Source organism: Daphnia magna, linkage group LG7 (assembly GCF_020631705.1).
Source record: "Daphnia magna isolate NIES linkage group LG7, ASM2063170v1.1, whole genome shotgun sequence".
Lineage (NCBI taxonomy): Eukaryota > Metazoa > Arthropoda > Branchiopoda > Diplostraca > Daphniidae > Daphnia > Daphnia magna.
The window spans coordinates 6,548,266-6,575,643 of record NC_059188.1 but is presented as its reverse complement, the minus strand read 5'-3'; the positions used below and the strand labels follow the sequence as shown (position 1 = coordinate 6,575,643).

Below are 27,378 nucleotides of genomic sequence, written 5' to 3'. Positions count from 1 at the left end.
ATACTTACGGAAAGGAGTAGACGTTCGTGAAATTGATTGTTCATCATCACTAATGTCGAACAACATTTCAGTTTCACCATTGATGCTTGATAAAGCCGAACTTGTTCGTTTTTTCGCTCCTGAAGCTGAAGACTCCAAACTTTTGCTGGATTTTGATCCTCGTTTACTTGCCATTGTGCATTCAGTCAAACTCAAACAGCTTGTGGTGCGAATGTGACTATACAGTATACAGCATTCAGCATAACAGCAATGCCTGACAGCCTGACCTGACTCAATTAAGTGTCAGTCAGTCAAAGTTCGAAGTTCAACTCAGGTCCCACCTGGCAACCATTGGCACCACTTTACGCTCAACGCGATTTGATTGGTTGATTTGAAATTTCCGCCAAATTTTCAAAAAATTTCAAAATGGCGGCGGCTCGCACCGGTTTGACGAATTCCAAACCGAGAACCGCACCGAAGTAAAAAACGGCTAAACCGAACCGACGGTTTGGTGATTTTTGGCCGGCAAACCGCGGTTCGCCCCGATCGAAAATGATCGGGGCCGAGCCCTACGTGTGTTGTCGATTCTGGATATAGCCTAATCTTTCTAATCTGATTACATCAATGCCTTTTAGGTAAACAAAGCTTTATAACAAACACAGTTAACCAGTGCCGCACGAATGGATTTGTGGTTACGCTTCTTGGTAGAAGAAGATTCTTACCAGCCATCAATAGCAACAATGCAGTTCAAAGAGGTATCGGTTCAGATGCGCATTTTTAAAAACTCGTTTTAGTGCTGTATTCTTCTGATTTTTATCGTAGCTCAAGCGGAGCGGCAATATTCGAAGTTCCAACTGAGAATAATCCGCCGAAAGCAAGATAGTTCCTATATTTGAAAAAAAAAAAAGAATTACTAACCGGAAACATTTCTTAGATAAGGACAAATAAGATAAATCCGGTTAGGTTCTCAATGCTCAATCTCAGCGCACAGAGAGGCCCTTTTACTTGTTTCTTCACCGTTTGCAGGCATATCGTGATGATTTCACATCTCAATATTGCCCCAGCACCGTAGTAATCCTTACCGAATCTTATTCTATTTTCTCTACAGGAAGGACTACAACTTAAACTATTACATCAAACTTAGGACTTTTAATTTTCTTATGCACCATCATTCCTAATGCACCACCTAGCCTTATTCCCTAATGCACCACCTTCCTTTTAATTTTCTTATGGTTAAATAGGATTCAAACCTAATTCCTCCTAGTTCCCAGTAACTCGCTTTCGCTGCAATCAGCTGCCGTTTGCAGCATAATAATATTAGTTGTTTGTTCGCAGAAGCAGGTTGAAACTAGACCAGTTTTCCGGTGTCCAAAACCGACCACGAATCCAATTCTTGTCCATGTATTCCAGCAGCCTTGCCAGTTCCTGTGGTGCTGAGTCCCGCAAACCGTCAAATACGGAAGGTATTTTCTCAGCTAAAAAAAAAATTTAAAAGTTAAATACATTTTCTAACAAATAATTAACGAAATATTACCAGGAAGATACGCAAGGCAAAGAAGACGGAATACAAAATCTCGAATTGGATTGGGCCCTTTTTTGTTATAAGCTGAAGAAAGCTTTAGGTCGCGAATCTTCTTCAAGATAGCTTGACACCAATGGAAATTGCATCCTTGGTGGATTGATGATTAATATCTTAAATAAATAAATTGTGCTTCTTGACTTCAATAGGTTACATTTGCGTAACTACTAAAGCTCCGCATCCAAAGGATCTGTGACTTAGTTTAGGTGGATGAAATTCATCACCACTAGGGCAGATTTCTTCTGTTAGGAGAATCAACAAGCTTGATTTGATGATCCATCCTAAAGAAGCCTAGTCTATAGGCCATCAGATGATTTGAACGAGCTTTACTATTCATCAAGACGGTTATGGAAGAAGTGTAAATCCGGTTAGGTTCTCAATGCTCAATCTCATCGCACAGAGAGGCCCTTTTACTTGTTTCTTCACCGTTTACAGGCATATCGTGATGATTTCACATCTCAATACCACCCAACACATCCAATAATCGTACATAGAACCTTTAAATACCTTGATTCCAGATCCGAAAACATCATGCTGCAAGTTTTACAACAATTCCGCAGTTTTTTATTTTTTTATTACTTTTCTATTTTACGGGTAAGTTTTAATTTATGAGCTGTATACACGTATTGTTTGTACACATCAATCAATTTTTCTAGTGCATAAAAAATGTTTGCATTACATTATACGAACTAAATAGGTCCCGTGCACGTCGCTAGCCGGACCACGTCGATAACATTTTCCGTTTTTTTTTATCGAATTCCCAAATTTTTTGATTTACTTATGAATTGATCGTATGCGTTATTGAATTTCTCGTAATGTTCATTTATGACATTGCTACTTTTTTCGAAAATTATTCGTAAATTAGAATTTACACGGAAACTGCAAGGCTTTGTTATAATGATGTTTTCGGATTGAAAACGTTCCGCGACACGCTTTGCCGTTGGCAACTTCCATGGTGATTTCCACAAGATACCACCCCATGTTCCAAATACATGAAATACCGGGTCCCCAATAGATTAACTGTAGTGTTGCTATCGTCCATCGTTATCCTTATCCCCTCACCTCTTCTAGTAGTGGCTAGTGGAAACTGTTTGGGTTGTGAAAAAAAAAACGCTATATTTGAACATAAAGATTTTTTTTATTAGCGTGTTCTTCGTTTTTACAAAGGCCACTTTTGCGGCATGGGAATGGCATCTAAAAGGAAAAAAAACAATGAGTAGTGAAGGTCCAGTTAAGATTGTAGGAATTAACCATGGAGTATGTCTGCATCATTTCTTGTTGATGGATGGATGGAAGGAAAAAAGAACAATTCACTGTAAGACATGATTATGGCTGTTTCTCAACAATTAGATTTTCCATTATTTTTAAACAATAAGATTTTGCAAGCTTTGTGTGCTGTGTGTATTATATACACCACCTTATTTTGCCAATTTCCTCTTTAGTCGGGACGCGGTATATCGTGTACGCGTACCGTGTACCGTGTACTGGTATATCGTGGAAAACCATCGTGGAATGGCTTGCTCCGCCCTGAAAGGGGAGGGGCCTAACCAACGTTTTCCACGAAGTACGCCTAGCAGACGACTGTCGTTGGATGGTATATCGTGTACTGGCAGCGTGTACTTATATATAGTATTTGTATATAGTACTATATATACAAAACACAACGTTAATACACCGTTAATATGCTTTTATTGTATAATGTGTTATTGTTAATACATAAACCTTATTGAAGTGAATTTGTTTTTTAATTATGGAAAATATATAATAAAAATCAACGGGCTTCTTTATTACTGATTAATACATGCCACGTTTATCCCTAGACGACAAAAATATTTCAAAAATTCTAAATTTTGCCAATAGAGGGACACCTACAAACTTTTTAAAAACTTTTTTGAAAATTAATTTTTACACACAAAAACTTAACAAAAACAAATAAATTTTAGTGCAAAACGATCGCGTTGACTAGAGCTTTCTAAATATATATAAATTTATACAAAAAAGTAATTTTCTGAAAAATAAATAAAATTTATACTGGCTTTCCTAGAAAGAAATTGTCCGCTAAGTCTATACCGGGCATAACCGACTTTCTTTGAAAAACAAATTCGGTCAAAAAGAAATTTTTTTGTACACATTAAACATTCATTTATATATATTTCCAAAGTTCTAGTCCACGTGAGTCTTTAGCACTAAAACTCATTAGTTTTTGTTAAGATTTTAGATGTAAAAAAATTTTTTTTAGGTATTTTCGGTGTTATGGAAAATTTATTAAATTTAATTAATACATTTTAGGCCTTATGTTCGGCTACTTGGGTTTGTAAGAAATCATAAATTTTATGGTACGTTTATGCTGAACCATGGAGCCAGGTTTTGGAATATAGGTCGTAATTTATTTGGAACAATTACATCTAAAACCTTCGAAAAACAAAAATTGCCATAACGTGCCGGCACCCATCATTTCGGCCATTATTCAGTTTTCTTGTAGTAGCCGTCGGCTACTTGATCAAGAGGCATAGTCAATAAGCATCATCTAGTTGGAAAGCAATAAGTAAAAGTACAGGTGCAGCTTTTCTATAAGTAGCATCTAGATGTGCGCGGCCATGTTGATATTTTATATCTATATAAATAAATATTGACATGTATTATTTTAGTATATATAGTTATTTTAGTATATAGTTCTATATAGTAGTTCTATATAGTAGTTCTATATAGTAGTTCTATATATAGTAACTATAGTAGTTCTATATAGTAGTTCAATATATAGTACTATAAATACAATTAATTAATTAATTTTATATGACTTATGATTAGGATTAACTAACCTTTGAACTTTTACACACTGTTGACAGAGGTGGATTAGTGGCTTTGCATTTTCTATTTGGCCTGGAAGACATTGTACTTAAAACTACTAAATTAAGGTATGTTAGAAAAATAATATAGAAATAAATTATGTACACATCTATCAAATTACCTTGTATATGAAGTCAATAAACAATTCACCACACGTGTCAAGTTTGAATTTTGATTCTTTGGGCCTGTTGTCTGCTGTGTATGTATACGTATAGTGGTACACGATCGCTTTCCACGATATACCGTGGAAATCGACCTATTCCACGATAATAGGCTCCTCCCCTTTGGGGGCGGAGCAAGCCGTTCCACGATCGTTTTCCACGATATACCGGTACACGGTACACGGTGCGCGTACACGATATACCGCGTCCCTCTTTAGTCTGTCTCGTTGATTCTCTGAATTTTTTTTATGTTTCAGGATGTTACATTTTTTTGCCAGTCTCCAGATGACAATAATGAACAACACAGCTTACAAAACAAGCTCCGTGCTAACAGAAGTATGATTGGATGAGGTTCAAAATTTTAGAAAATGCTGTATTTCTTGAAATGATTTCATAAAATATTTTACACAGGTGTTGTTGCTGCTGCCAGCCGGTTCTTTTCCATCCTGTTACCTGATTGTGAGTTAGACCTAGATGTCTGCATCTCAATTGATCTGAGCTTTGAAGAACTGTTTTGTGTTCTTGAGTACATCTATTCTGGGAAGCTGCTGTGTTCAGTCAAAAGCAAAGACAGAATTTTTAAGTATTCTAAAAGAATTTGATATTTTCGTGCCTGATCATCTACAGAATTCAGTAGACTGTGGAAGAAATGGAAGTAGTGAGGCAGAAGTGGAAATAATATTTGAAGAAGCCATTGCAAGTGAACCAAAAACTACTAAAGATCCCACAAACATTTCAGAGGATAAATCTCCCTTTGCAACTTCTGCCGATGTTCGTGTAGTAAATAGTGGAGAACTAATTTTACGAGAACCCAATATTTCAAGCTCCAATGAAGATCCCTTCCAGTATGAAGAAAAGCTTCTATAAAAATTCTCAAACAGTCATAAGATGTATAGCAACAAAAGTAAAACTCATTGTGGATCAAAAATGGCTATTCTGAATTCAAACACCAATGTTACTGAAACCATTGTTGAACCGGAAATCTCCAGACATAAAGATCCGGTCTTCACCGTAGTCACCAACCAACCCACTTCGCTGGAAGAAACGCTTGAAAGTATCGTATCGTCAGAGATTGTAGCGGTTGAACCTCAAGATAACCCACCGCTAAGTAATTGTGATGTGCATAGAAGTAGTGTAGAAGATGAATGGACTATTCAGCAAATACCGGATAGGCAGACCGTTACGGTGCAGTTCCCTGCCCAGATTCTTGGCAGTACGACTTTGAGCGCACTAAAAAAGGGAAAAAGAAGAAAATTACATTTGTTGAGGAAGAGACTGAAGACAGTGACCAAGATCCCGAAGATCAAGACCAAGAAGATTCTCTTGGTTACGAAGAAAATGATGAAGTCAAAAGTAAATCAGCAGTACAAACATCTAACCAGTCTGACGATCAAAGTAATGGTTTTGAACCTCCGCTCAACTTTGAAGTAGCTGCAAAAAAGCTGGATTCGTGTTTAGATCAAAGTACATCTATCCTAAGATCGGATGTGAAGCCTAGTTTGAAAGTAAATATCTTAATTGGCGCGTTAATTTCATTTTGTAATGCAATTTTAATGTTTCAGGGAATCGGATGTTCTAGTTCATTTGAGGATCTCACTCCAAACCTGGACGTGAGTGATAGTGCTGAAGAAGAAGATATTATTCCTAAGTTGAAGTGCACACAAAACAATGAAACCTCAAACGTCGAAGAACTATTGGCCCTCTGCTCGGGAAAATTCCCTGGTAAGTTGTGTCGAAGATTTGTTTTTTCGTTGTATGCTTAGCTAACTTATTTTACCATGTAGATTCACTTTCTGGAAGAGACACGCAAATAAGTAGTTTGACTGAAAATGCAGATGACGAATCTGATGAAGAAGTTAAGCCGTTCGCAAGAATAATTCCAATGGTTGATGAGGATGACGAGGAAGATGGCTCCAGTAGTGCTCTCCCAAAATGACGCTGATGAACCTGGAACTGTGCCTTCTTTTTTAGAGGATGGAGAAAAATCACTGTCAAAGGTGAACAAGTGACGTTTTTTTTTCTACTGTAATAACAGCAAAATTTACAATTGTAGCCTAACTAATCAAAAGTCAACAGTTGTACAAGGTACTGGAGGCAACAACGAAATATGCTGGAAACAAAACTTAACTATCAACGCTCGTTGAAGCTCTCGAAGACAGTTTAGTGTGGTGCAACGTCCATATCGTCATCGATAAGTAAACTTATCAGCTCATATGTTGCTATAGATTAAATGAGAATGGTAGGAGAGTATTATCTTCGCCTTAGTTTGGAAGGAAGTTACTTGACTTTGTTGTAAATGCCTGGCAACATGATCAATAGTGCAAATAAGAGGCTAGATTTGTCCACTAACGATGACAATCACACTAACATGCATCATCATTCTTAATCATGCACTGTACTTGAACAAATTGGTTCGATTCTTTTCAACTTAACTATCGATTAAATATGAAGCGGGAAGATTAAGGGGTCGTCTTCATTGGCTATTTTAGCGAATGAACCGATGTTAAATATGTCTCTGTTATTAGCTGACAAACCGATCCCGCATCTTAATCTTATATCACCTTGTTATTAGCGGCTCCAACCGCTAATAGTCAAATTTTATTAGCTGTTGGAGTCGCTTATAACAAGGCGATATCATACAAATATTCTTAGATACTTGAACCTATTTGCTGTTCCAACCGCTAACAAAATGTATTTATTAGCTGTTGGAGTCGCTAATAACAAGGTGATAAGGTAATAACAAGCTAATAACAAGCTAATAACGGCCGTATAAGGCTGTTTTCCTTGTTTTTTTCAGTGCTTTCACGCTATAGCGTTCACGAGGAAGGAAATGAATTTAACTTTTTGTACGACATACAGGTAAACGGTGTCTCGCGCCGTGTGGCGCTTCGACCGTGCTCGGAAGGGGCTGCGTTAACGTCGCCCCGGAGGGGCCCCGACGTTAAACGCAAGCGCCCCTCCCTCGTGAACGCTAAAGCGAGAAAGCACAGAAAAAAACAAGAAAAACGGACCTTTTCTGGCCCTCTGATTGGCTTGGCAAGCAAGTCAAAACCGTCTTTGTTAGCGGTTGGAACAGCAAATAGATTCAAGAATCTAAGAATATTTGTATGATATCGCCTTGTTATTAGCGACTCCAACAGCTAATAAAATTTGACTATTAGCGATTGGAGCCGCTAATAACAAGGCGATATAAGATTAAGATGCGGGATCGGTTTGTCAGCTAATAACAGAGACATATTTAACATCGGTTTATTCGCTAAAGTAGCTAAAGAAGAAACCCCAAGATTAAGCACATTCAAATATAAATGACGTGTACGTGCTGAAGTGAAAATTTTTACATTTCTTGTTTTTTTGTGTGTTTGACTTGAAGTACATTTGTCTGTACTTTCATGTTATCTTTCATGGAAATTTCGAAAGCGTCTCCTGGTTTCGTAACGCCCGTTTGAACTTTGATGGAGAATGGGTAAAGAATCAAATTCTAGCGGATGCATTAAATTGCTAGAACTCACAACTATGTCAGTAAAATAAACAATTAGAACTTTTAAGTGACTTTTTTCTGTATTGTAAGATCAAGTTTACAAAAGACACAAAAACGGACTCGTTCAAAAATTATTCTCATCAACAAATATTGAAACGGAAAAAAATTCTAAATGAATCAAATTTTTTTGCGTTTCAATATTTGTTGATGAAATTCACCAAATAGATAGCGCTTTTAAATACCTATCGATTGCCATAAAACTTACGAAAATTCGCTGAAAACTTAGAACGTAATTAATTATTTTATTTTATGACATTTTAGGGGAGGGGGGAGTGTCAAAAATAGACATTTTTGGGTACGTTGTTTGGTTACTAATATACACCAAAATAAACAGAAAATATATTACTAAGATTCTTTATTATCTCTAGCATGTTTTGATGTTATATTTTACTTCGATTTTTATAGTTTAAGAACCACAAATTCCAATAAAATGTTGTTCCCTTGGCCCCTTCCCGGCACTCATTGCGGCGGCCATTTTGATGACGTGCGTAATTCAAATTTGAATTCTAACTTCTCATTATTAATATTCCAACGTTTTAAATTACCAAGAATGTATTTAAACACAAGTACATTTTAAATAAAAACTCAATGTGTTTTAAAGAGTAAGCAGCAAGTGTTTTATTCATAAACAACATAAAGCAAATACAATGAGTGAAGAGTGACACGAACAAATTGTTTTGATTATTTGATTATTTAATTACATTTTTACATTGAAAAATACCTAATTAGCTTTAATGGTTTATTCTTAGTTATTGATTCTAGGCTTAGAAGGTTGCTTTCTAATTGACTATTCAATTGTTGGTTGTTGCCCCGGTCAACCTAGTGGGATTCCGATACCTGGAAAAGGGAAAATAAAAGAGTGATGTCAGGGCTATAACATTAAAATTTTGTGAAATAAGTTACCTGTTTGATAATTGTGTTAATTTTTTTACAATGCCACAATAGATTACCTTCTTAATAAAAAAGTGTACTTCCCAACGTGGATGGAAAACGCAGCCAATACACTGAATGCAAATTTAAAGCTTTGGCTGAGTAACACTGTAAAAATTTTATGCATTTCACTAATCCTAAATAAAATTCAACTTACAATCACTATGGAATTGCTCAAGTCTTCTTTTTAACTCTTGATCATTCAGTTCTTTTGAAAATCTAACACTAGTTGATGGCAAACAGAAGAATTTAACATGTCTAGCACTTAATTTCCTACTATTATTCTTGCAACCGTGAATAAAGCAAATAGTCATCTTGACAGATGAGAATGGCGGCCGACTAATTTGAAACTGAGACTAGCCGACGAACTTATGTAAACAGCCCCGGAAAAAAATATTATTAATATATATACCATAGTTTTTCAGGAATAAAAAAAAACAAGCTACTAGCTAGAATGATGACTTATCAGAAAAAAAAATAATAAATAGAAAAGACTAGTTATTTCTCACTTAATGATTTAATTAAAAAAGGGTCTCCATAAGAAGCCTGTGTTAATTTTAGGCTGCCTTACCACAATCGAGATTTTCGACCATTTTGAAAACTGACAACTCAGCATCCGTTCGTGGTCTATACCTGTTTGGCTTTATAAAAGTGATTCCAATTTACAACGCAGTCGTGCCGCTGTGAATATCATCTATCACCCATGGCTTTGTGGATGGGTGTCTGCCTGGGAAGCTGAAGATTTGGAATTAATCTCCACTTTTGAAAACAATTTATTTAAAGTAATAGGTGACATGTTTTTTTTACCAATTTACCATTTGTTTTACAAAACTAGCAATGGGAAACAAATGTATCATCCTCCAACTTTAGGTTTCTCCTGCTAATTTAAGAATAACAAAAAAGTCCCTTTATTAACATGATTACAGATTTGTCAAATACCTTAACATTTTTTTACAATGTTTCCAATGACACTTCATTGGCATCAAGGCATCCTATGTTCCTTGTTCCAAGAAGCAGGAAAATATTTCTGATACAAGAGTCATCTAAAGAAAGTCCACAGCTACTTCCTTAAGGGAAGAGTCTTTTAATGCCGTGTAGTCCTGTGTTCAATAACAGTTTACTAATATAAATATTTGTCATATATTTGCATGTGAAAGTCAATGAACCAAAATTACTGTTGATAGGTCACTTACACGAAGCCAGCATTGTGCAGATTCAGCATGGGCAGTTTTTTCCACAATCTATTTTTGCACACTGTAGGGCTGAGGATAGGAACTGCACCTAAACATTTGAAAACATTGGCTGACATCAAATAAAAACTGAAAGAAATAACATACTAATATACTGTACTGTACCAGGGAGCGAGACTTTAGACCCCTTCGACATAAGACCCCAGGGGGGGTCGACTTTAGACCCCCACGTTGCGACGCAAGACCCCCATAACTTAAAAAAATATTTTTATTCGTTAATTAATGACAACGCAAAACCCCTAGCCCCCGACGCAAGGCCCCTGTGTCTTTTTTTCATTTAATGTAACCCCGACTTAAAACCCCGTGCCTTAAAATTTCTTCATATATTACCGACTTTAAGTCCCTGTCCCCCGACACAATGTCCCTGTATTTTTTGCCATTCAATATTATCCCGACTCAAGACCCCATTTTCCAAAATGTGCCCACCGGTACGTGAGTGCAAAGGAAACAAACAACGATTGATATTAAACTCTCATGTCGTTCGTAGCTTAGCTTAATTCCAAGTATATAACTTCCCTTAAACTTTATCAAATATCCCTTAGAACTCGTATGTTTATACTAATCATTAATCTATGTCTTAACGCTAGAGGTGTCTGGTAGCATAGGTAGGTATTATACCATCACTGGTATAATAGTTACCCTTTCATTGCTATTCGTCACCCAGTACAGGGTATCCCGTCTCTCGGCTTGTACGGTTTTAACGTGCAGCCCTGCACTTATGGTGGTAGGAAATTCCGGTGCTTCTTGACTTCAATAGGTTACATTTACGTAACTACTAAAGCTCCGCATCCAAAGGATCTGTGACTTAGTTTAGGTGGATGAAATTCATCACCACTAGGGCAGAGTTCTTCTGTTAGGAGAATCAACAAGCTGATACTATCAATTTGATGATCCATCCTAAAGAAGCCTAGTCTATAGGCCATCAGATGATTTGAACGAGCTTTACTATTCATCAAGACGGTTATGGAAGAAATGTAAATCTGGTTAGGTTCTCAATGCTCAATCTCAGCGCACAGAGAGGCCCTTTTACTTGTTTCTTCACCGTTTGCAGGTATATCGTGATGATTTCACATCTCAATATTGCCCCAGCACCATAGTAATCCTTACCGAATCTTATTCTATTTTCTCTACAGGAAGGAATACCACTTACACTATTACATCAAACTTAGGACTTTTAATTTTCTTATGCACCATCATTCCTAATGCACCACCTACACTCTCAGTTTTTGATTTCTACTTTTTTTCCACTTTTTGGCTACCATAAATGGTAGAACCGAAAAGGTAGAGAAAACGTAGAAAATGTATTCTACTTTCAATGAGTAGGGGATTAGTAAATCATCTACCATTCCTCTGCTATATGGTAGAGCATTAAGTCTCTACCAAAAAGAAAGAATTGGTAGGCATAACATCCCAAACATCACCAGTCACCACAAGCAGCATTCCCATACTGATCCTTGTTAAACTTATTAGTTTTTGAAAACTTTGATAGAAATGGAAGAGCTGTATGCAGCTTTGGTTTACAGAGACGAACTAGATATTTGTAAATTGTTCCTGCCAACCAGGTTCCCCAATCACTGCTGGAATCCCCTGGTAGATGTGGATATATCCCAAGTATGCCTGGTGTGCGTTTTCGTTTTTTGGGCGTAGGAAGTAAGTTTAATTTTGATTATATATTTAGAAAGTAAAATCATAATAAGATAATTTTGTTTTTCAGCCAACCAGAATGAGTTAAGGATGATGGCCCTCAACGTGCTTGTTGATGAGGTTGAGTACATGTTTGGTTTTAATCCTCAACCACACAGAACACGTAACAGAGGTTGAATACACAAATCCTTTTCTTCACTTTTTAAATTAGATTTTTGTAATGTTTTGAAATTGTCTAGTAAATTTTACACTTTATTAGTCGTCAATTGCAATAACAAAAATAGTTTGCCCTCATTTTGAAAATCTGTTATATGCACTAAGAAATTCATGATTGAAAGAAGAATGACAAGTGTCGAGGTTGAAATGATGAAGCACCAACAAGGACCAATGTACATCCAGTCAATTAGATCCAGGTTGGATGACACTCTTTTCTGTCTCAGTAGAACATACCGCTTTTGCAACAGAGGCTCCCATCACAAATGTAAAAAGCCCAATGGTGCAAGGCAGAGCGTTAATAACAGGACATCTTGATAATGAACTGTGGTCCACTTGTGGTTGACCCATTCATAGACTGCATCCAAACAAGCACCTTTGAAAAAGGTTTAAGATGAAAAAATGGACTCTAGTCTCAAGTTAAACGTAAAGTCTACCCTTCACTTTATAATTAGAGTTGGCCAAAGCTTCCACAACCTTCACCAATTGCAGCTGAACATTTGACGTAACTTTAATTATTTGTTGATGACAATGTGATTCTTGTACCTGGCTGTAATAATCAATAACCAGTAAATGTTTACCAACAGTAAATTTGCCCAACATCCATAGGGTTGTACTATTGAGTGATTTACCAGCTTGTGAATTGGGTTTAAACCATAAAACAAGAACGTCTTTTAAAGCCTAAAAGGTAAACAAAAAAATTAACAATACGATATGACAAAATGATTATAAAATCAAAAATAAAATTGTTCTGCCTTCAAATAATTTCAATTACAACTAAACAACTTACTATCCCTCGTTTGGACTTGGTTAAATATCACGCTGGTTTGACCAAAACGCAATAACAAATGTTTCTAAGTGTGAGAAAATAATTACAATAACATAACGTTATTACTGTAAAAAGTAAACCTGCCTGGTATTATTGTACGTTTCACTTATGAAAACGTAGCGTCAAAAATTGCCGACTGTATTGCCCTTAGACGTTACCTTTAAACCCTAACGCGTAAATATTATTTCTACAATTTATGTAATTCAATGAAATAAGTATATCAAATTAACTTACCAACTGAAAGTTGAAATCAAGTCAATTTTTTAAAGAAATAACAGTTTCAATACTTATTATTACAAGTTATTGTAAAATGTAGTTTACTATTTTGTGAGAAGATTCATTCACCGGTGTTTAGGGAATCTAATATAGAAAGGCAAGGCGTTTAGGGAATGAATATAGAAAAGCAAAGAATGGTACATTCTACTTCCGAATTTTCGCGTGCTGTTCGTTTCGTTTTAGTGTTCGTTGGTGGAGGTTGTTCTGTGCGCCGTTTGTAATTTTTCGTACAATTTCTGGAACTACACTCTCGGTGAACCTTTGGAGTTACTTCCGCTTAACTTTTGGAGAACTTTCTGTGAAGTTAAACTTGTACTTGGTTAGCCGTTACTGCCAACCTTCCCAGCCTGTGTCTGCCCAGCTGCCCGACTGCCCAGCTTGTGTCTTCCCGGCCTTCCTGGCCTGTGTCTGCCCGACTGCCCAGCTTGTGTCTGCCTACCTTCCTGGCCTGTGTCTGCCCGGCCTGCGTCTGCTTAGCTGCCCGGCCTGTGTCTGCCCAGCTACCCGGCCTGTGTCTGCCCAGCTGCCCGGCCTGTGTCTGCCCAGCTGCCCGGCCTGTGTCTGCCCAGCTACCCGGCCTGTGTCTGCCCAGCTGCCCGGCCTGTGTCTGCCCAGCTGCCCGGCTGCCCAGCTTGTGTCTGCTCAGCTGCCCGGCTTGTGTCTGCCCAGCTGCCCGGCCTGTGTGTGCCCGGCTGCCATCTTGTATCTGCCCAGCTGTCCGTCTTGTATCTGCTGAGACGGTAGTGCTGCTTTTAGGAGTTTAGGAAAGGATTCGCAAACCGTAAATACCAATTTCAGTTACGTAGTGCGCTATGATTTCTTGCAACGTTTTTCATGCTGCTTCGTTGCCAAAACGATTACTTTTCTCTTTGAAAGACGCCTTTTTTTCTGTTTTCTTTTTTAACGATTGTTGTGGGCTTTTACTTTTCAACCGTTAGGCTTTTGGATGTTTGTTGTACTTCCGTACACTTTTTTGTGCTTGCGTCCAGCACCATAGTGATGTGCGCCATTGCGATTACTTTTCTCTTTGAAAGGGGAAATTTTTTTCTTTTTTTTTTTTACGATTGTTGTGGTCTTTTGATTTTCTACAGTTACGCTTTTGATGTTTGTTGTACTTCCGTACATTTTTTTTTTGCTTGCGTTCAGCACCAAAATGGTGTGCCCCATTACGATTACTTTTCGCTTTGAAAGGGTATTTTTTTTTTTTCAAACGGTCGTTGTGGTTTTTTGATTTTCTACAGCTAGGCATTTTGATGATTGTTGCATTTCCGGACATTTTTTTTTTTGCTTGCGTCCCCCACCATTTTTTAAGCTGCTGAGGTATTGCGTGGTATCTATCTTTTAAACAATGGAGGAGCACTTAATCATCTTTTGTTAGTTCTGTACAATTTTATCTTTTTCTTATTGGTGTTTTACTTTTTTTTCAAGACCTGTATTGAGCACTCATTTTCTAGTGCATCAAAACGGATCGTGTGCGAAGGACAAACGGGTTTCAATGTTTTAAATGTAGTTGTGTAATACCTGGGCCATATTCAGCACTTACTAAGTATTTCCGTACACAACATGGTTTCAAAACGGGTGGAAAAGAAAAAAAATTGATGAGCTCTGCTGTGGTCAAAATGGGTGTAGGCAGAAAGTTAAGTCCTTTGCTAATTTTTATCACCATTTGAGTGTGTGTGACAAGAATTATGATATTGCAAATGTAACCGATAACATTTCAATTCAAAATTGTAGTGTTCGTGCTTTGATTGGTAACGATTGCGAAAATCAGTTTGTTGATATTCTCTAGTAAATAGCTGTTGCTTTTATTAATTATCTTTATGTTCGTTCCCTTGCAGGTTCTTTTCTCTCTTTTTGGAGAATATGGCGTCTAACTGTGCCAGTTATACGCCATGCAACATTGATGTTTCCGACCTAACAGCGACCGATTTGGAATCGTTTCTGCTCTCCATCAGCTTTGATCCAAGCATTGCTGCAAAACTGAAAGGTACGGTATAATTTTTTTTTTCACTTTTAATGGCAATTAATAATTAAGATTTTTTTTCTGAAATGGCACCTTCTTCCTCTGTGTCCAATATCGAGGGTTTTTATTGTTTTATGTGTATTGCTAAAATACCCTCGCACTTTTATCGAAGGGGAATTCAAAAACTTAGCTTCGCATCTTCGAACGATACACGCTCTACATACTTGTAGCAGCGCTAGTGGAACTCCACTTGTATGCGCTCAGAATGGATGTGAAGAGATTTTTAATTCATTTTCTAATTTTAGAAATCATTTAATGCGGTGTAGTGGAACTCATCGACGAAGTGTTAATACTGTCTTTGCTGAAAATTTCGCTTTTCCAAATCCCGCCGTAGATTCTGGTCCAGTAGATGGCGCCGCAATCAATGATGATTGTATTGAAATGTTAAATGAACCTTCTCTCGAAAACGATTGGGCATACGGAGAACTTGAAAGAAATTTAGCGTCGTTTTTGTTAAATCTAAAATCTCAGCATTTAGTTTCTAACACCGCGTTAGATTTCATAGCTAACAATTTTGGGGCCATTTTCGAAAAATACGATAATCGTCAAAATAATACGTCCATTACGTCGCTTCTTAAAAATTTTAATACGGAAAAAAAAGATCAAGTTTTTTCAAAAGTAATTTTAATTTTGTTGAGCCAAGAACTCTATTTATTTCAACAGAAAGTAACAACCCTGTTCGAATTGACTCCAGTGGAAACTCATTTCCCCAAACAAAAAATAATACTTTCCAGTACATACCCCTACGGGATACTTTAAGTACATTGTTCTCTAAAAAAGAATTCCGAGATAGATGTTTTAAGGAAAGTGCCAGTGATGATGGCTTCATTAGAAGTCATCGGGACACAAATAATTTTAAAAACAGTTCTTTTTTTAAAGCCTTCCCTTCTGCGATTCGATTCCAATTATTTTTTGATGAAACAGAAGTGACCAATCCGCTTGGGAGTAAAACTAAAAAACATGAGTTGGGGATGTTCTGTTTTAGAATTGAAAATTTGGCTCCACTGGAAAATTCACGGTTTGGAAACATATTCATCCCTTTGCGGTCTGTTATAGTAAACATTTGAAAGATAGCGAATTTAGATTTATCATTGATGAATTGTTTAAAGAAATGGATATTCTTGAATCGAACGAGGGGATCTTGTTAGATATTGCTGAAATCCCAGGATTTCGGATCAATGGTACAATTTCCTCGATTTGCGGCGACACAAAGGGGATTCACGAATTGTTTGGCTTTTCGTCACCATCTGCCACAAAATTCTGCCGACTTTGCCTCTTAAGCAGGGATAAAATAAAGAGTAATTCCAATCCGCGTGCATTGGAAATGCGAACAAAAGATAATTATGATGTGTCTGCAAGAGAGGCAAAGTTGACAAATGGCCAATCCACTCCCCTTACCGGAATTAAATTTAATTGCCACTTGAACAGAAGCCGTTTTTTCCACGTTGCTAATAATTTAATTCTCGACTGTATGCATGATTTTTTGGAAGGCATAGTTCCATTTTTGATTATGCTTGTTTTTCGACAATTTTCAATAGGTGGGAAGTACTGTTTCCTAGCCAAGGAACTTAATAAGCGTTTGATACGCTTTAGTTATAGCTATTATGATAAAAAAAACAAGCCTTCGCCAAAATTCAATGATTTTTTAATTCGAAAGAGGGGAAATTATAGCACAAAGCAACGTGCTTCCCAAAATTGGTGTTTGATTCGAATGACTCCGTTGATCATCGGAGATTTAATAGAAGTTGCTGATCCTTATTTTGAACTTATTTTAATGTTAAATAGGATAATGGATATCGTTTTTGCCCCAAGTATTGCCTTGGAACATATTGTCATACTTGAAGACTTGAATAATCAAATTTTTTTATGTTTTAACAAGTTGTTCCCAGATATCAACCCAATTAATAAATTCCATCATTTAATTCATTACCCAGCTGTCATTAGGGAAAATGACCCACCGGTTCGATATTGGTGCATGCGTTACGAAGCATACCACAACATATGCAAACGAGTTGCTCATAACAATTGTAATTTTGTTAACATTGCCAAAAGTGTTGCCTTTCATCTGCAGACCGTATCTTGTGCCGCGATTTTGAACAATGAAATTTTTCATTCCGACGATTTTTTTTTAGCAGCGATAATAGCCTACGGGCAATAAATGTTTTTCAAAATTTAAATTATGATACGTTTCGTAACGATTTTAAAGTTCCTAAATGGGTCAAATTCAAGGGAAGGGAATATCGTACAGGATCCGTCATTTTGATTAAGCCTAGTTTTAAAACCGACAGCGGCTACCCTGAATTTGGACTTGTGAGTAAAATGGCCGTTAAGGACAAAGCATTATATTTTGCTGTAACATCATGCAGAACAGTATGTTTCAACGATCATTTTCACTCATTTCAAGTTGAAACATTATCACTCCCTGAGAACCTTGTCTTAATAAGATTTGAAACGTTACCGGATTGTGAGCCATTATGGATCCTCCAGAATTTTAAAGAAGGCGATGCAACGTGTTTTGTTTCACCGAGACATTGGGTTTAAAAAAGTATCGTATCATTTCAATTGCCTCCGCCCCTAAATTTTCGCACTCCTATCTTAAATCGTCAATCTTTCTTCTTGTCTTTTTGGGGTTTTTTCCTATCGAAAACTCTATTTTTAAATTATCGTTTATATAATTTTTTTTGTCAGGAGAAGACATTGATGGAGAATGCCTTCTGTCCTTGTCTGAAAAACAAATAGATGGATTGAATTTGTCTATCGGCCATAGCATCAAATTGCAAAAACTTTTAAAGAATCTGGTGGTTGAAAGTGCATCTGCTATCTTGAGGAAAAGTGTCAACCATTCTGGAATATGTGCAAACGACAGCGTAATGGATTTTGAAGAAAGAAACGATGATCTGATTAGCGTAATTGAAAAACTTACTGAAGTAGCGGCAGATCCTCTTAGCAACTCTGAAGTATCCATATGCTCATATAGCATTCACTAATTTTCCTAACATATACTAAAAGAATCTATTTGTTAATTGGTTTAATTTTTTTTTCAGGAAAAGTTTCCAGTCATTTCGATCTTGAAGGAGTCAACTGATGGAAGACAAATAGTAAAATCATTTATGGATCGTAACGAAGCGTATTTGGAAATAGAAGAAAGAAAAACTTTAGTCCGAATACTGGTGAGCCATATGTGCATGCTGTCTGGGAAAGAAGATTTTTATCCACCGAGCAGCCTAAAAGAAGAACTTGCAAAGGCAATCGTTACAACTTTTCCATGTTTGGCCATCCCCTGTCACGAGGGCTCTAGCTTGACCATTATACCCACTATTACAATCCAAAACTGACCAACGGATTCATCGATACCCGCTTGAAGACTATGCGGACAAAGTCTGAGGTCTCAAGGAAAAAAAAAATCTAAATTTAAATTGTAGGGGGCCGGCTAAAAAGCCAAAGTCAAATCACAGACCTGACGACGAGCTTACTGCTGAAAGAGAAGATCCTACTTTCAATGAAGATGAAGACAAATTCAAGGTAATTACATTTGCGTACTATTGTCACACTTGACTTGAAAACGTTTGTATTATTCTTAACACAGAAAAAGGGAATACAATGATTACATGAATAATGAATTGAAACCTTACTTTCGCTAAGCGTCTAGTTCAGTGGAAGAGAGAGCGACTAATAATGGAAAAACAGTGGGTTTTATACTAGCTTTGAAATTACGCCCTCTCCCTAAGGTTAATAGATTTTACTGCACATTCTAAAGCTATTCTGGAACTTCTACTTATTTAGGAAGAAATGTCTGATAACATAACAGATAGTAGAACATTCGTAACTATAGCGTTTGAGTTTGACGCTTCTAGGAACAGATAGGGACATCTGCTGTTGTTCCCCGTGACAGGTCCCCCTTCTTTAAGACAGGCGACCCGACTGTACTACAAAATAGCATTGAATGCGGAACAATGTGGTAAAAGGTGGGAAACTGGAAACATCATAAGAACCTTAAGATTTTTCTAGAGTAATTAAAAGATAGCTGAAGAGAGGTAATAGCGCGAAATGAAACAAAGCTACGATGAAGGTCGTAAGTAAACATTGATAAGAGATTATCAGAAAGGATGAATCACAGTAAGAATAAAAGTAAGATGACTATTTCAGATTGCATGTTCAGTGTTTTTTCAGCCTCCACAGTAAAATGTTCACTTACTCTGATGTTTTAGAGAATCTCCGTGTGTTTGAGTGCGCCCTTGTGCGTTTTGTTGACGCAACGTTTGATAATCATCGGAGTCGCTACAGCCGGTTACAATCAAGTGACCGTGTGTTTTTCTTTACGGTGCTTGCGGAAGTTCAACGAACTGGTGCTCGCTTGAATTTTTCGCCATCAGTAAGCACCGTTTGGTTTGGCGATTACTACTTCAGGTAAGGAAAAAGTTTTCTTTCTTCAATCTTCTTGCTCTTTTTTAATAGAAGTTTTTCTTTTTTCCTTATTGTTTTAGCAAGTATTCTGGATACGCCAAGTATCGCGAGTTGTTCTCTTTAACGCATGCGCGTCTTCTCTGGTGGTTTGAATCGGATGAAGACATTTACCACCCAACTCCGCATCAAATCGATTTTTACACTGAAATAACACAGGCTGAAATGGACAACCGTCTCGCCGCTCGTTCGACTTGGAACGACGTTTTGACTTCGTTCGACATGGAACACCCAGGGCCAGAAGATTTTCACTTGTTGCGGGAATTTTCCCATAGCTTAGTTTCCCTCCTCGACTATGTCGAGGATCAACTAAACGAAGAGTGATGTAAATTCTTCTTGAGTGAACTTGTTGAAAAAATACACTTTTTTATATTCCAATCTGAATAGTCTTTTTTCTTTCTTCAGTTATGACAAAATGGTTACGCCTCTTGCATCTCTAGCTCCTCCCTCCCGCGGTCTCCGGGGGAGGGTTGTCGTATCGCTCATGTACGGCCAAGCGTACACTGAGTGTATACAATTTGTATGCTAGGGCAATTAACCCTAAGGCAATAAGTGAGATTGCAGATACCAATTCGTAAGGGTAGCGTATAGAAGATGTTTCTTTCTGTTTTTTCGTTTCAGTGATGAGATTGTGAATTTGCTCTCCGGTCATTTCCGTTGAAAGGCTGGCTTGAGCATTACGATGAAGCAGTTGACTAATGATGTCTATTGAAGAGGTGTTTTCTCGCGGAAGTTCCACGAAGGTATGTTTCTTGTTTGTAGTAATGTTGACATCTTGAGAAAAAATTTCAACTGTTGGTAGGACAACTGCTTGCAATTTTAGTGCCATTATGTTGCCTTCCATACTAGCTGGGAATACCCACTCTTCTGTACGAGCAGTGCATCCCAAAGGTATTTTAAACATTCCTACAGGCGGTAATGTTGTTGTTCTTAGTGTTGGCTGCTCACCACCAGATGGACACGAAAATACAATTTCGTGTGGCTTTGTTGCAGAATAAACCCATTGGTTGGATCCCATGTAAACGACTTCAGGACCGCGCCATTCCGTAAATTTCTTTCTGCATTGTGTGTTAATTCTTGGTGTATCATTCATGAACACAGCTGTTGCACAGGATTTTCGAGCAGTTCTTTTGCTGACACCGGTATGGAATTTGCATAGCGGGCGTCCTATCTTGCTACAGTCTTTAATGTCGTCTTTTGAAAGTTCCATAAATGTTTCGAGATCTCCTGACACAGCAAGGTAATCTGGTAAATTTCCAAACAAGACGCCATGTGTTCCATTATCTGTTGATCCTGGTAGGTTGATAATCTGGAAGAGCTTGTACTGCTGAGCGTGATCAAAAATAGGAACACGTATGAAGAGGCGAAAGGAATTTTCCATGGCTGCAACCGAGACAGTAGACTCCCGGTAAGCGACCCAAAGTTCGTTGCTAGAAATAGACCATCCTCTTGGTAATTGACCATTGATGGTTTTGATAACTTTGTTGAATTTAGCAGGAGAGATGATTTGAGGGGCCAAATGCCCGTTGGCTAGAAGACTAAAGCCGACGTCGAGACTATCAGCAAGTTGTTGTAGCCACAGCAAGATTTGATTCATTGCTTCAAACGTTTCATCCAGTTGGAAAAAATATTCGAAGTGACTCAGTTCTAAGTCTTCCATGTCAGCTATTTTTTCCATTATGTTTGTGGTCACATTTTTCAGCATGGAGTATTGGCCTCGTAGTTCTCTAATTAATTTTGCGTTAGTTCTGGTTTCCCATAGTGATTCATTCAAGACTGTGGCTTGTTTGTCTATAATGTGGATCACTTCTCGTTGATTTCGGGAGAGAAGTTGAATTTGATTATTCAGTTCTTCTAAATCTTTTTGTGTCGATACCCCAAAAAGCCATTTAAGGATTGTTCCTCCCCCGTCGACGAGACTTCGACGATTTCTTTGGTTTGTATTCAAGGCTTTTTTGATATTTGATAATCGATCTGCTGCGTTCTCCATTCCTTTCAGGAAAGACTGCATTCTGCTGGTAATTCTTTTGACTGCTATTTTTTGAGGTCTGGTACCTTGATTCTTCCATCTTTCTGCTACTTCCTGCTGTTGCAGAATTTTCTCTTTAAGGTACGCCGTGGCCGTATCAGGTAATCCAAAATCAAGATCAGTCACTATTGTCCAAGATGATTCACTAAACGCAACGTCAGCTTGTTGTTTGAAAATGGCGTTTTCTCTCAGGATTAGTGAACTGCTTGTGGAGGGGGTCAGCAAGAAAATGAAGAACGGCACTAAAAAGGTGAGATACCTAGCCGGTGGTCTTCTATTTCTTAGTGGTCTTCGTGATGCATCTGAAGGGACCTGGTCTGGAGAAGAGGTTATCACTTCATTACCACTTGTGTCGGGTGATACGTTAATTTCCTCAGGTACTGTTACTTCCTCTTCGGACAGAGGTTGTGAGTGAACTGCATCAGGTAGGTCTTGTGCTTCTTCTTGTTGTTCTCCATCGTTCTGTTTGTCTTTTTCTGCGGCTCTCTCAGCGTTATCTGGGATGGATGTCTGCGGTGACTCCCATTCCAAAGTGGCTTCGTGAAATGACTTCATTCGAGCGACGTGAACAATATCTGATTTTCCCCGTCCGGTTGCGGAGATTACTTCGTAGTTTACTGGTGTAGTTTTTCTCAACACCTTGAATGGTCCCAACCAGCGGTGAAGAAGTTTTTCTGCTTTTCCTACTTTGCGAAATGGCTTGTAGATCAGGACTAGATCTCCTGTTTGAAAAGATAGTTCTCTATGGCGAGCATCATAGGTTTCTTTTTGTTTTTCTTTTACTCTCTGCATTCTAGTTTTTACTATTTCTTTTGCTTCAGTCAGATCAGCTTGTAGTCGATCTGCATAACTCATTGCAGCGTCTTCTTCTGTCAACAATGGGTTGGGATCAGCGTCCAATTCCAAATCAATGGGAAGTCTGGGTTCACGTCCATAGAGCAGAAAAAATGGTGAATACCCCGTCGACTCTTGTCTTGCTGTGTTGTATGCAAAGCATACGTATTGTAGAGTACGATCCCAATCACGTTGGTCACTGCTGACGTACATTGAGAGCATAGCTGCCAATGTATGATTCATCCTTTCCACCGCTCCATTTGCCTGAGGGTGGTAACTTGAAGTTGTCTTGTGGTTTGTGTGCAATTTCTTGACAACAGCTTGCGTTAGATCTGAGGTAAAGCATTTTCCTCGATCTGTTATGATTTGTTCTGGAGCTCCGTGACGTAGAAGAATTTGATTAACAAAAAATTCTGCGACGTCATCTGCTTTTCCAGTCGGCATGGCTTTCAGTTCAACCCATTTGGTTAGATAGTCCACTGCCACGATAATCATCTTGTTTCCTTTGGTAGATAGTGGGAATGGACCTAGTAGATCAATGCCTACTTTTTGAAATGGTCTCTCTACTTTGATGCATTGTAAGAGTCCTGCAGGTTTGTCTGGGACTCCTTTTCTGCTTTGACAATGTACGCAGCTCTGTACGTGACGAGTTATGTCGAGTGCCATCTTCGGCCAGAAGAAACGATCACAAATCTTGTGTAGAGTACGCTTGATGCCAAGGTGACCTGACACAACGTCGTCATGGTATGCCTGTAGAATTCTTTCACGGTAATCGACCGGTACGCACAGTCTTCTGTAGTTCTTTCCATTTTTAAAAGTTTCCTTGTACAGCTTTTCGTTGTGAATTACAAAATTTTTGACTCTTGATTTTCCGTTCTGGAGTTTCACAATTAGCTGATTCCAATTGCGACAAGCTTTCTGCTTTTCGGCCAATGACTCGTCTTCGTCTTCGGAAAGGCCAGGGAAGGTGATTGCTCCCACGATGAAACAGCGATCATCTTCTAGCTCTTCTGCAACTGGTAGCGGATTTCTTGAAAGACAGTCTGCATTGTCATGCGTTTTCCCACTACGGTACACAATAGTTATGTCGTATTCTTGGAGCGACAAGCTCCATCGGGCCAAACGGCCTGCAAGGTCTCTTTTGCTCATTAACCAGCAAAGAGCCTGATGATCGGTCACCACTTTCACTTTGCAACCCCACACAAAACATCGAAACTTTGAAAGACACCACACTAGTGCAAGACACTCTTTTTCGGTAATTGAGTAGTTTACTTCTGATTTTGTTAGAAGGCGGCTGGCGTATGCTATAGGACGTTCTGCTTCTTCAATGTGTTGAGCAAGAACGCCTCCTATGCCATAACCACAGGCATCGGGAAAGATTTCCATTGGTAGATCATAGTTGGGATGCGCCAATACTGGTGCCGAAGTAAGTGCTAGTTTCAAAGCATTGAAGCTGCTACTTTGATCTTCTCCCCACGTGAAGGGAATTTCTTTCTTCGTCAGTGTAGTAAGCGGGCGTGCAATTGATGCAAAACCTTGGATGTGACGTCGATAATACGAGCACAGACCAAGAAAGCTTTGTACTCGTTTCACCTTGTTTGCTGTTGAATGGCCTTCATTGGGTGATGGGAAACTTTGCACTGCCTCCAGTTTTTCAGGATCTGGTGCCACACCTTCTTTTGAGATGAGGTGTCCCAACACTTTCAGTGCGTGCTCCATGAATGAGCATTTTTGCCATTTTAACTTCAACCCAGCTTGAGAAAGGCAACTCAGCACTAGACGAAGTCTTTGCAAATGCTGTTCGAAGGTTGCTGAGTAGATTATGACGTCATCCAAGTATATCAGGCACGTCGTCCAACGAAGTCCAGCTAAGATGATGTCCATGGCCCTCTGAAAAGTACCAGGGGCGTTTGTTAAACCGAACGGAAGAGTACGGAACTGGTACAATCCGTCTGCAGTGATGAAGGCTGTTTTCGGTCTGTCACTGTCGATAACTGGAACTTGATGGTATCCTGATTGAAGATCCATGCTTGAGAAAAATATGGCGCCTTCCAGCCGACTCAAGGTGTCGGCAATACGTGGTAAGGGGTATGAATCTTTTACCGTTACTGCGTTAAGTTTGCGATAGTCCACGCAGAAGCGCCAAGTACCATCTTTTTCTTGACTAAAACCACTGGGGAAGACCAAGGGCTGTCAGAAGGTTCTATGACCCTTCTACGCAGCATTCCTTCCACTTGATCTTGAATAACAGCTCGTTCTTTCCAGGCACTCTTGTAAGGAAGCTGATGGATTGGGCGCGCATTAGCGGTATTGATGTCATGTTTGACGACTGAACAGTATCCCAAATCATCCTCGTTTAGTGCAAAGCAATGAGCAAATTGCTTGAGGATTTTTACTGTCTCTTCTTTCTCTTCTTTTGTTAGATTTTCCCCAATTCTTCCTTCGAGATGTTTCAACAATTTTTCTTTCTCTGCATGTGCATCTTGGTTCTCCTCCGAAGCATCTAGTGTTAGAATTTCTTGAATTTCTTCCATTTCTTCAGCTTCGGGGTGTTTCTCTAGGGTTCCCAGTGTCACTCCTTTTTCTAGCCACACTGTTTTCGGAGACAAGTTGGCGACTGGAATATCTTTCAAATCCGTTTGTACGAGCGCGTGACCGGTAGACAGACTTGATGTTGTTAACAGTGAAGCTGATGGTGTCACGATGCACGAACCTTCCATTCTGTGAGAGATAGATGTTGGAATTTGCTTTACCGTGTATGCTGGTATTTCTTGACTATCTTTTGAAATCAGCCGGCTTTCTTGTGACTGTTCTACTTGGAGAGCAGTGATTTCTGGAAGCGGTGATTTCCCTGTCGAGAATGATGACTCTTCTGACTCGTAGTCAATGTGGATAGCTCGAAATTGTTGTAGGAAGTCATTTCCTAACAGTAGTTCAAAACCCGACATTGGCATAACTATTGCGTTACCTTTTATAGTTTTGCCCCTGTGGGTTACTACTATGTCTGCCGTACTCTGTGGTGACAGGGTTTGACCATTTACTAGACGGATTTTTGGTCCGACTAGAGGTTTTTTGACAAATTCCGTTTTCTCTAGTAATTCGGGTGAGATTACTGTGACTGCAGCTCCTGTATCAATCAGTGCTGTTGCAGTTATTTCTCCACACCTTACTGCTTCCTTTATTAGTCTTGCAGGATTCAAGTTGAACACGATCATTTCTGGGTCAGCCATTTTTTCTTCCAACGTATCTGGAACGGTTAGGTTGATGGAAAGATTTCCCTTTGCAGTCGCCCCTGCGGCTGCATCTTTAAGCGGACCTCTGTATTGTTCTGATTCAGGGTTCTTGAAGCAGTTGCGAGCAATGTGTCCTGACCTCTTACAAAAAAAACATTGCGGCCTTCCTGTTAGAGTGCGACCTTTTGGTTTAAAAGGTCCTCTTGAATTTACTTGCTCGTTTTTCTCTTTTGAAATTAACTTTTCGCAAGTCTCTTGAATTAATTCTCTCATCGTCTTCATCAAATCTGCTTGCTGGTCTGGGTAGACCACTGACAGGTTTGGTAACTGCTCCTGAGGCTTCTGCGGCTCAGCTGTCATTTCCTTCCATCCTCGTGTGTCTGACATGAGTGATGCTTCTGTATAGGATTTTGCTAGTGCCAAAAATTCTTCGCATGTCTTGGGTTTCAGCGGATAAATTTTTCTGAAAAGTGTTGGGCGAAGTCCTCTAAAAAGATGCTCCAATCGGTGCGTTTCTGACATATTCGGGTCAACCAGTCTGCAAAGATTGAGAATTTCGTAGTAGTACCTAATGGTTGGCTCATCCACTCCTTGGGTCCTACTTCTGAGTCTGGTCTCTTGAAAAAGACCGTAATTATCTGGTTGAAATTCTTTCAAAAACACCGAACGTAGACCGGGTACTGCGGCCACAGCCGCATTTCCTCCAGCAGCTGCCTGTCCTGCTGTGTCTTCCCAGTCATTCGGGAGTCTTGCGCACAGGAACCAATTTCTTGCAGTATCATCCAAGTACATACTGAAATTATTTCTTTTGTCAGCATCTCTCCAACCGTTGTGGGTAGAGATTGTTTCGTAGCGCTCTAACCATTGACGAGCGTCTTCCGTTGGACTCCCCCGAAAAACAGGTGGGCTTATAAATTTTCTAACAGCTGCCATAGCTGTACCTTGAAATTGCTGCTGATGTCTTGGAGGTACCAAAGGGTGTTGTCCTATCACAGGAACAACCGGATGTGTGGGCAGACTTAATTCTGCTTCGGAGTCGGATCTTGAATCTGCTTCGGAGTCAGGTTGTAACTCTGCTTCGGAGTCGGATCTTGAATCTGACTGATTTTCAGGTTTTCTGAAATCGCTCTGCTTAAACTTTACTTCACTTGAGGTAACTAGATTTTCGATAGAAGTAGAGATTTCTGGATCTTGTGTCGGGCCTGCTGTTGCACTTTCACCACCCGACAATTCGGGTGATTGTTTTGGATGCAATCGTTTACTTGGATCGCGAGGGCAACTAGGTAATCTTGGATTAGATTTTTTCTGCATCGACTAATTTTTTAAAGCAGCACAAAATTCGTTAACTACGGGTAACGAGCTGCATCTCCACCAATTGTCACACTTGACTTGAAAACGTTTGTATTATTCTTAACACAGAAAAAGGGAATACAATGATTACATGAATAATGAATTGAAACCTTACTTTCGCTAAGCGTCTAGTTCAGTGGAAGAGAGAGCGACTAATAATGGAAAAACAGTGGGTTTTATACTAGCTTTGAAATTACGCCCT

The 27,378-nt window shown here is 38.8% G+C and overlaps 4 protein-coding genes and 2 long non-coding RNA genes across 7 annotated transcripts in view; 5 read left to right on the top strand and 1 right to left on the bottom strand.

The window, feature by feature from the left end:
• Positions 1-624: 624 nt before the first annotated feature.
• Positions 625-1,711, top strand: LOC123474685. Its single transcript, XR_006649610.1, has 2 exons — positions 625-1,442; positions 1,517-1,711. It is a non-coding gene; the product is annotated as an uncharacterized LOC123474685 (long non-coding RNA).
• Positions 807-27,378, bottom strand: part of LOC123474684 (DNA polymerase theta-like) — a 37,559-nt gene continuing 10,987 nt past the window's right edge. The window contains exon 5 of the mRNA XM_045177114.1: positions 807-865. The gene's annotated coding sequence lies outside the window, so the exon portion shown is untranslated. The remainder of the gene's footprint in view (positions 866-27,378) is intronic.
• Positions 5,494-7,024, top strand: LOC123474492. Its single transcript, XM_045176705.1, has 5 exons — positions 5,494-5,685; positions 5,739-6,071; positions 6,129-6,288; positions 6,351-6,563; positions 6,643-7,024. The coding sequence occupies exons 1-4, from the start codon at positions 5,494-5,496 to the stop codon at positions 6,500-6,502; spliced, it is 837 nt and encodes a 278-aa protein (XP_045032640.1). The 3' UTR covers positions 6,503-6,563; positions 6,643-7,024.
• On the top strand, positions 11,794-12,138 carry LOC123474687. Its single transcript, XR_006649612.1, has 2 exons — positions 11,794-11,934; positions 11,999-12,138. It is a non-coding gene; the product is annotated as an uncharacterized LOC123474687 (long non-coding RNA).
• LOC123474491 (keratin-associated protein 12-1-like) lies at positions 13,360-13,982 on the top strand. Its single transcript, XM_045176704.1, has 3 exons — positions 13,360-13,383; positions 13,430-13,512; positions 13,571-13,982. Exons 1-3 carry the CDS (start codon positions 13,360-13,362, stop codon positions 13,980-13,982), a joined length of 519 nt encoding a protein of 172 aa, XP_045032639.1.
• LOC116932496 lies at positions 13,410-18,707 on the top strand. Of its 2 annotated transcripts, none has more exons than XM_045177109.1 (4): positions 13,410-14,027; positions 15,085-15,233; positions 17,958-18,226; positions 18,314-18,707. In XM_045177109.1, the coding sequence occupies exons 2-4, from the start codon at positions 15,110-15,112 to the stop codon at positions 18,602-18,604; spliced, it is 684 nt and encodes a 227-aa protein (XP_045033044.1). In that variant the 5' UTR covers positions 13,410-14,027; positions 15,085-15,109; the 3' UTR covers positions 18,605-18,707. The 2 variants fall into 2 exon arrangements, with proteins under 2 accessions (XP_045033044.1, XP_045033045.1); XM_045177110.1 differs by having other exon boundaries at positions 13,410-14,043.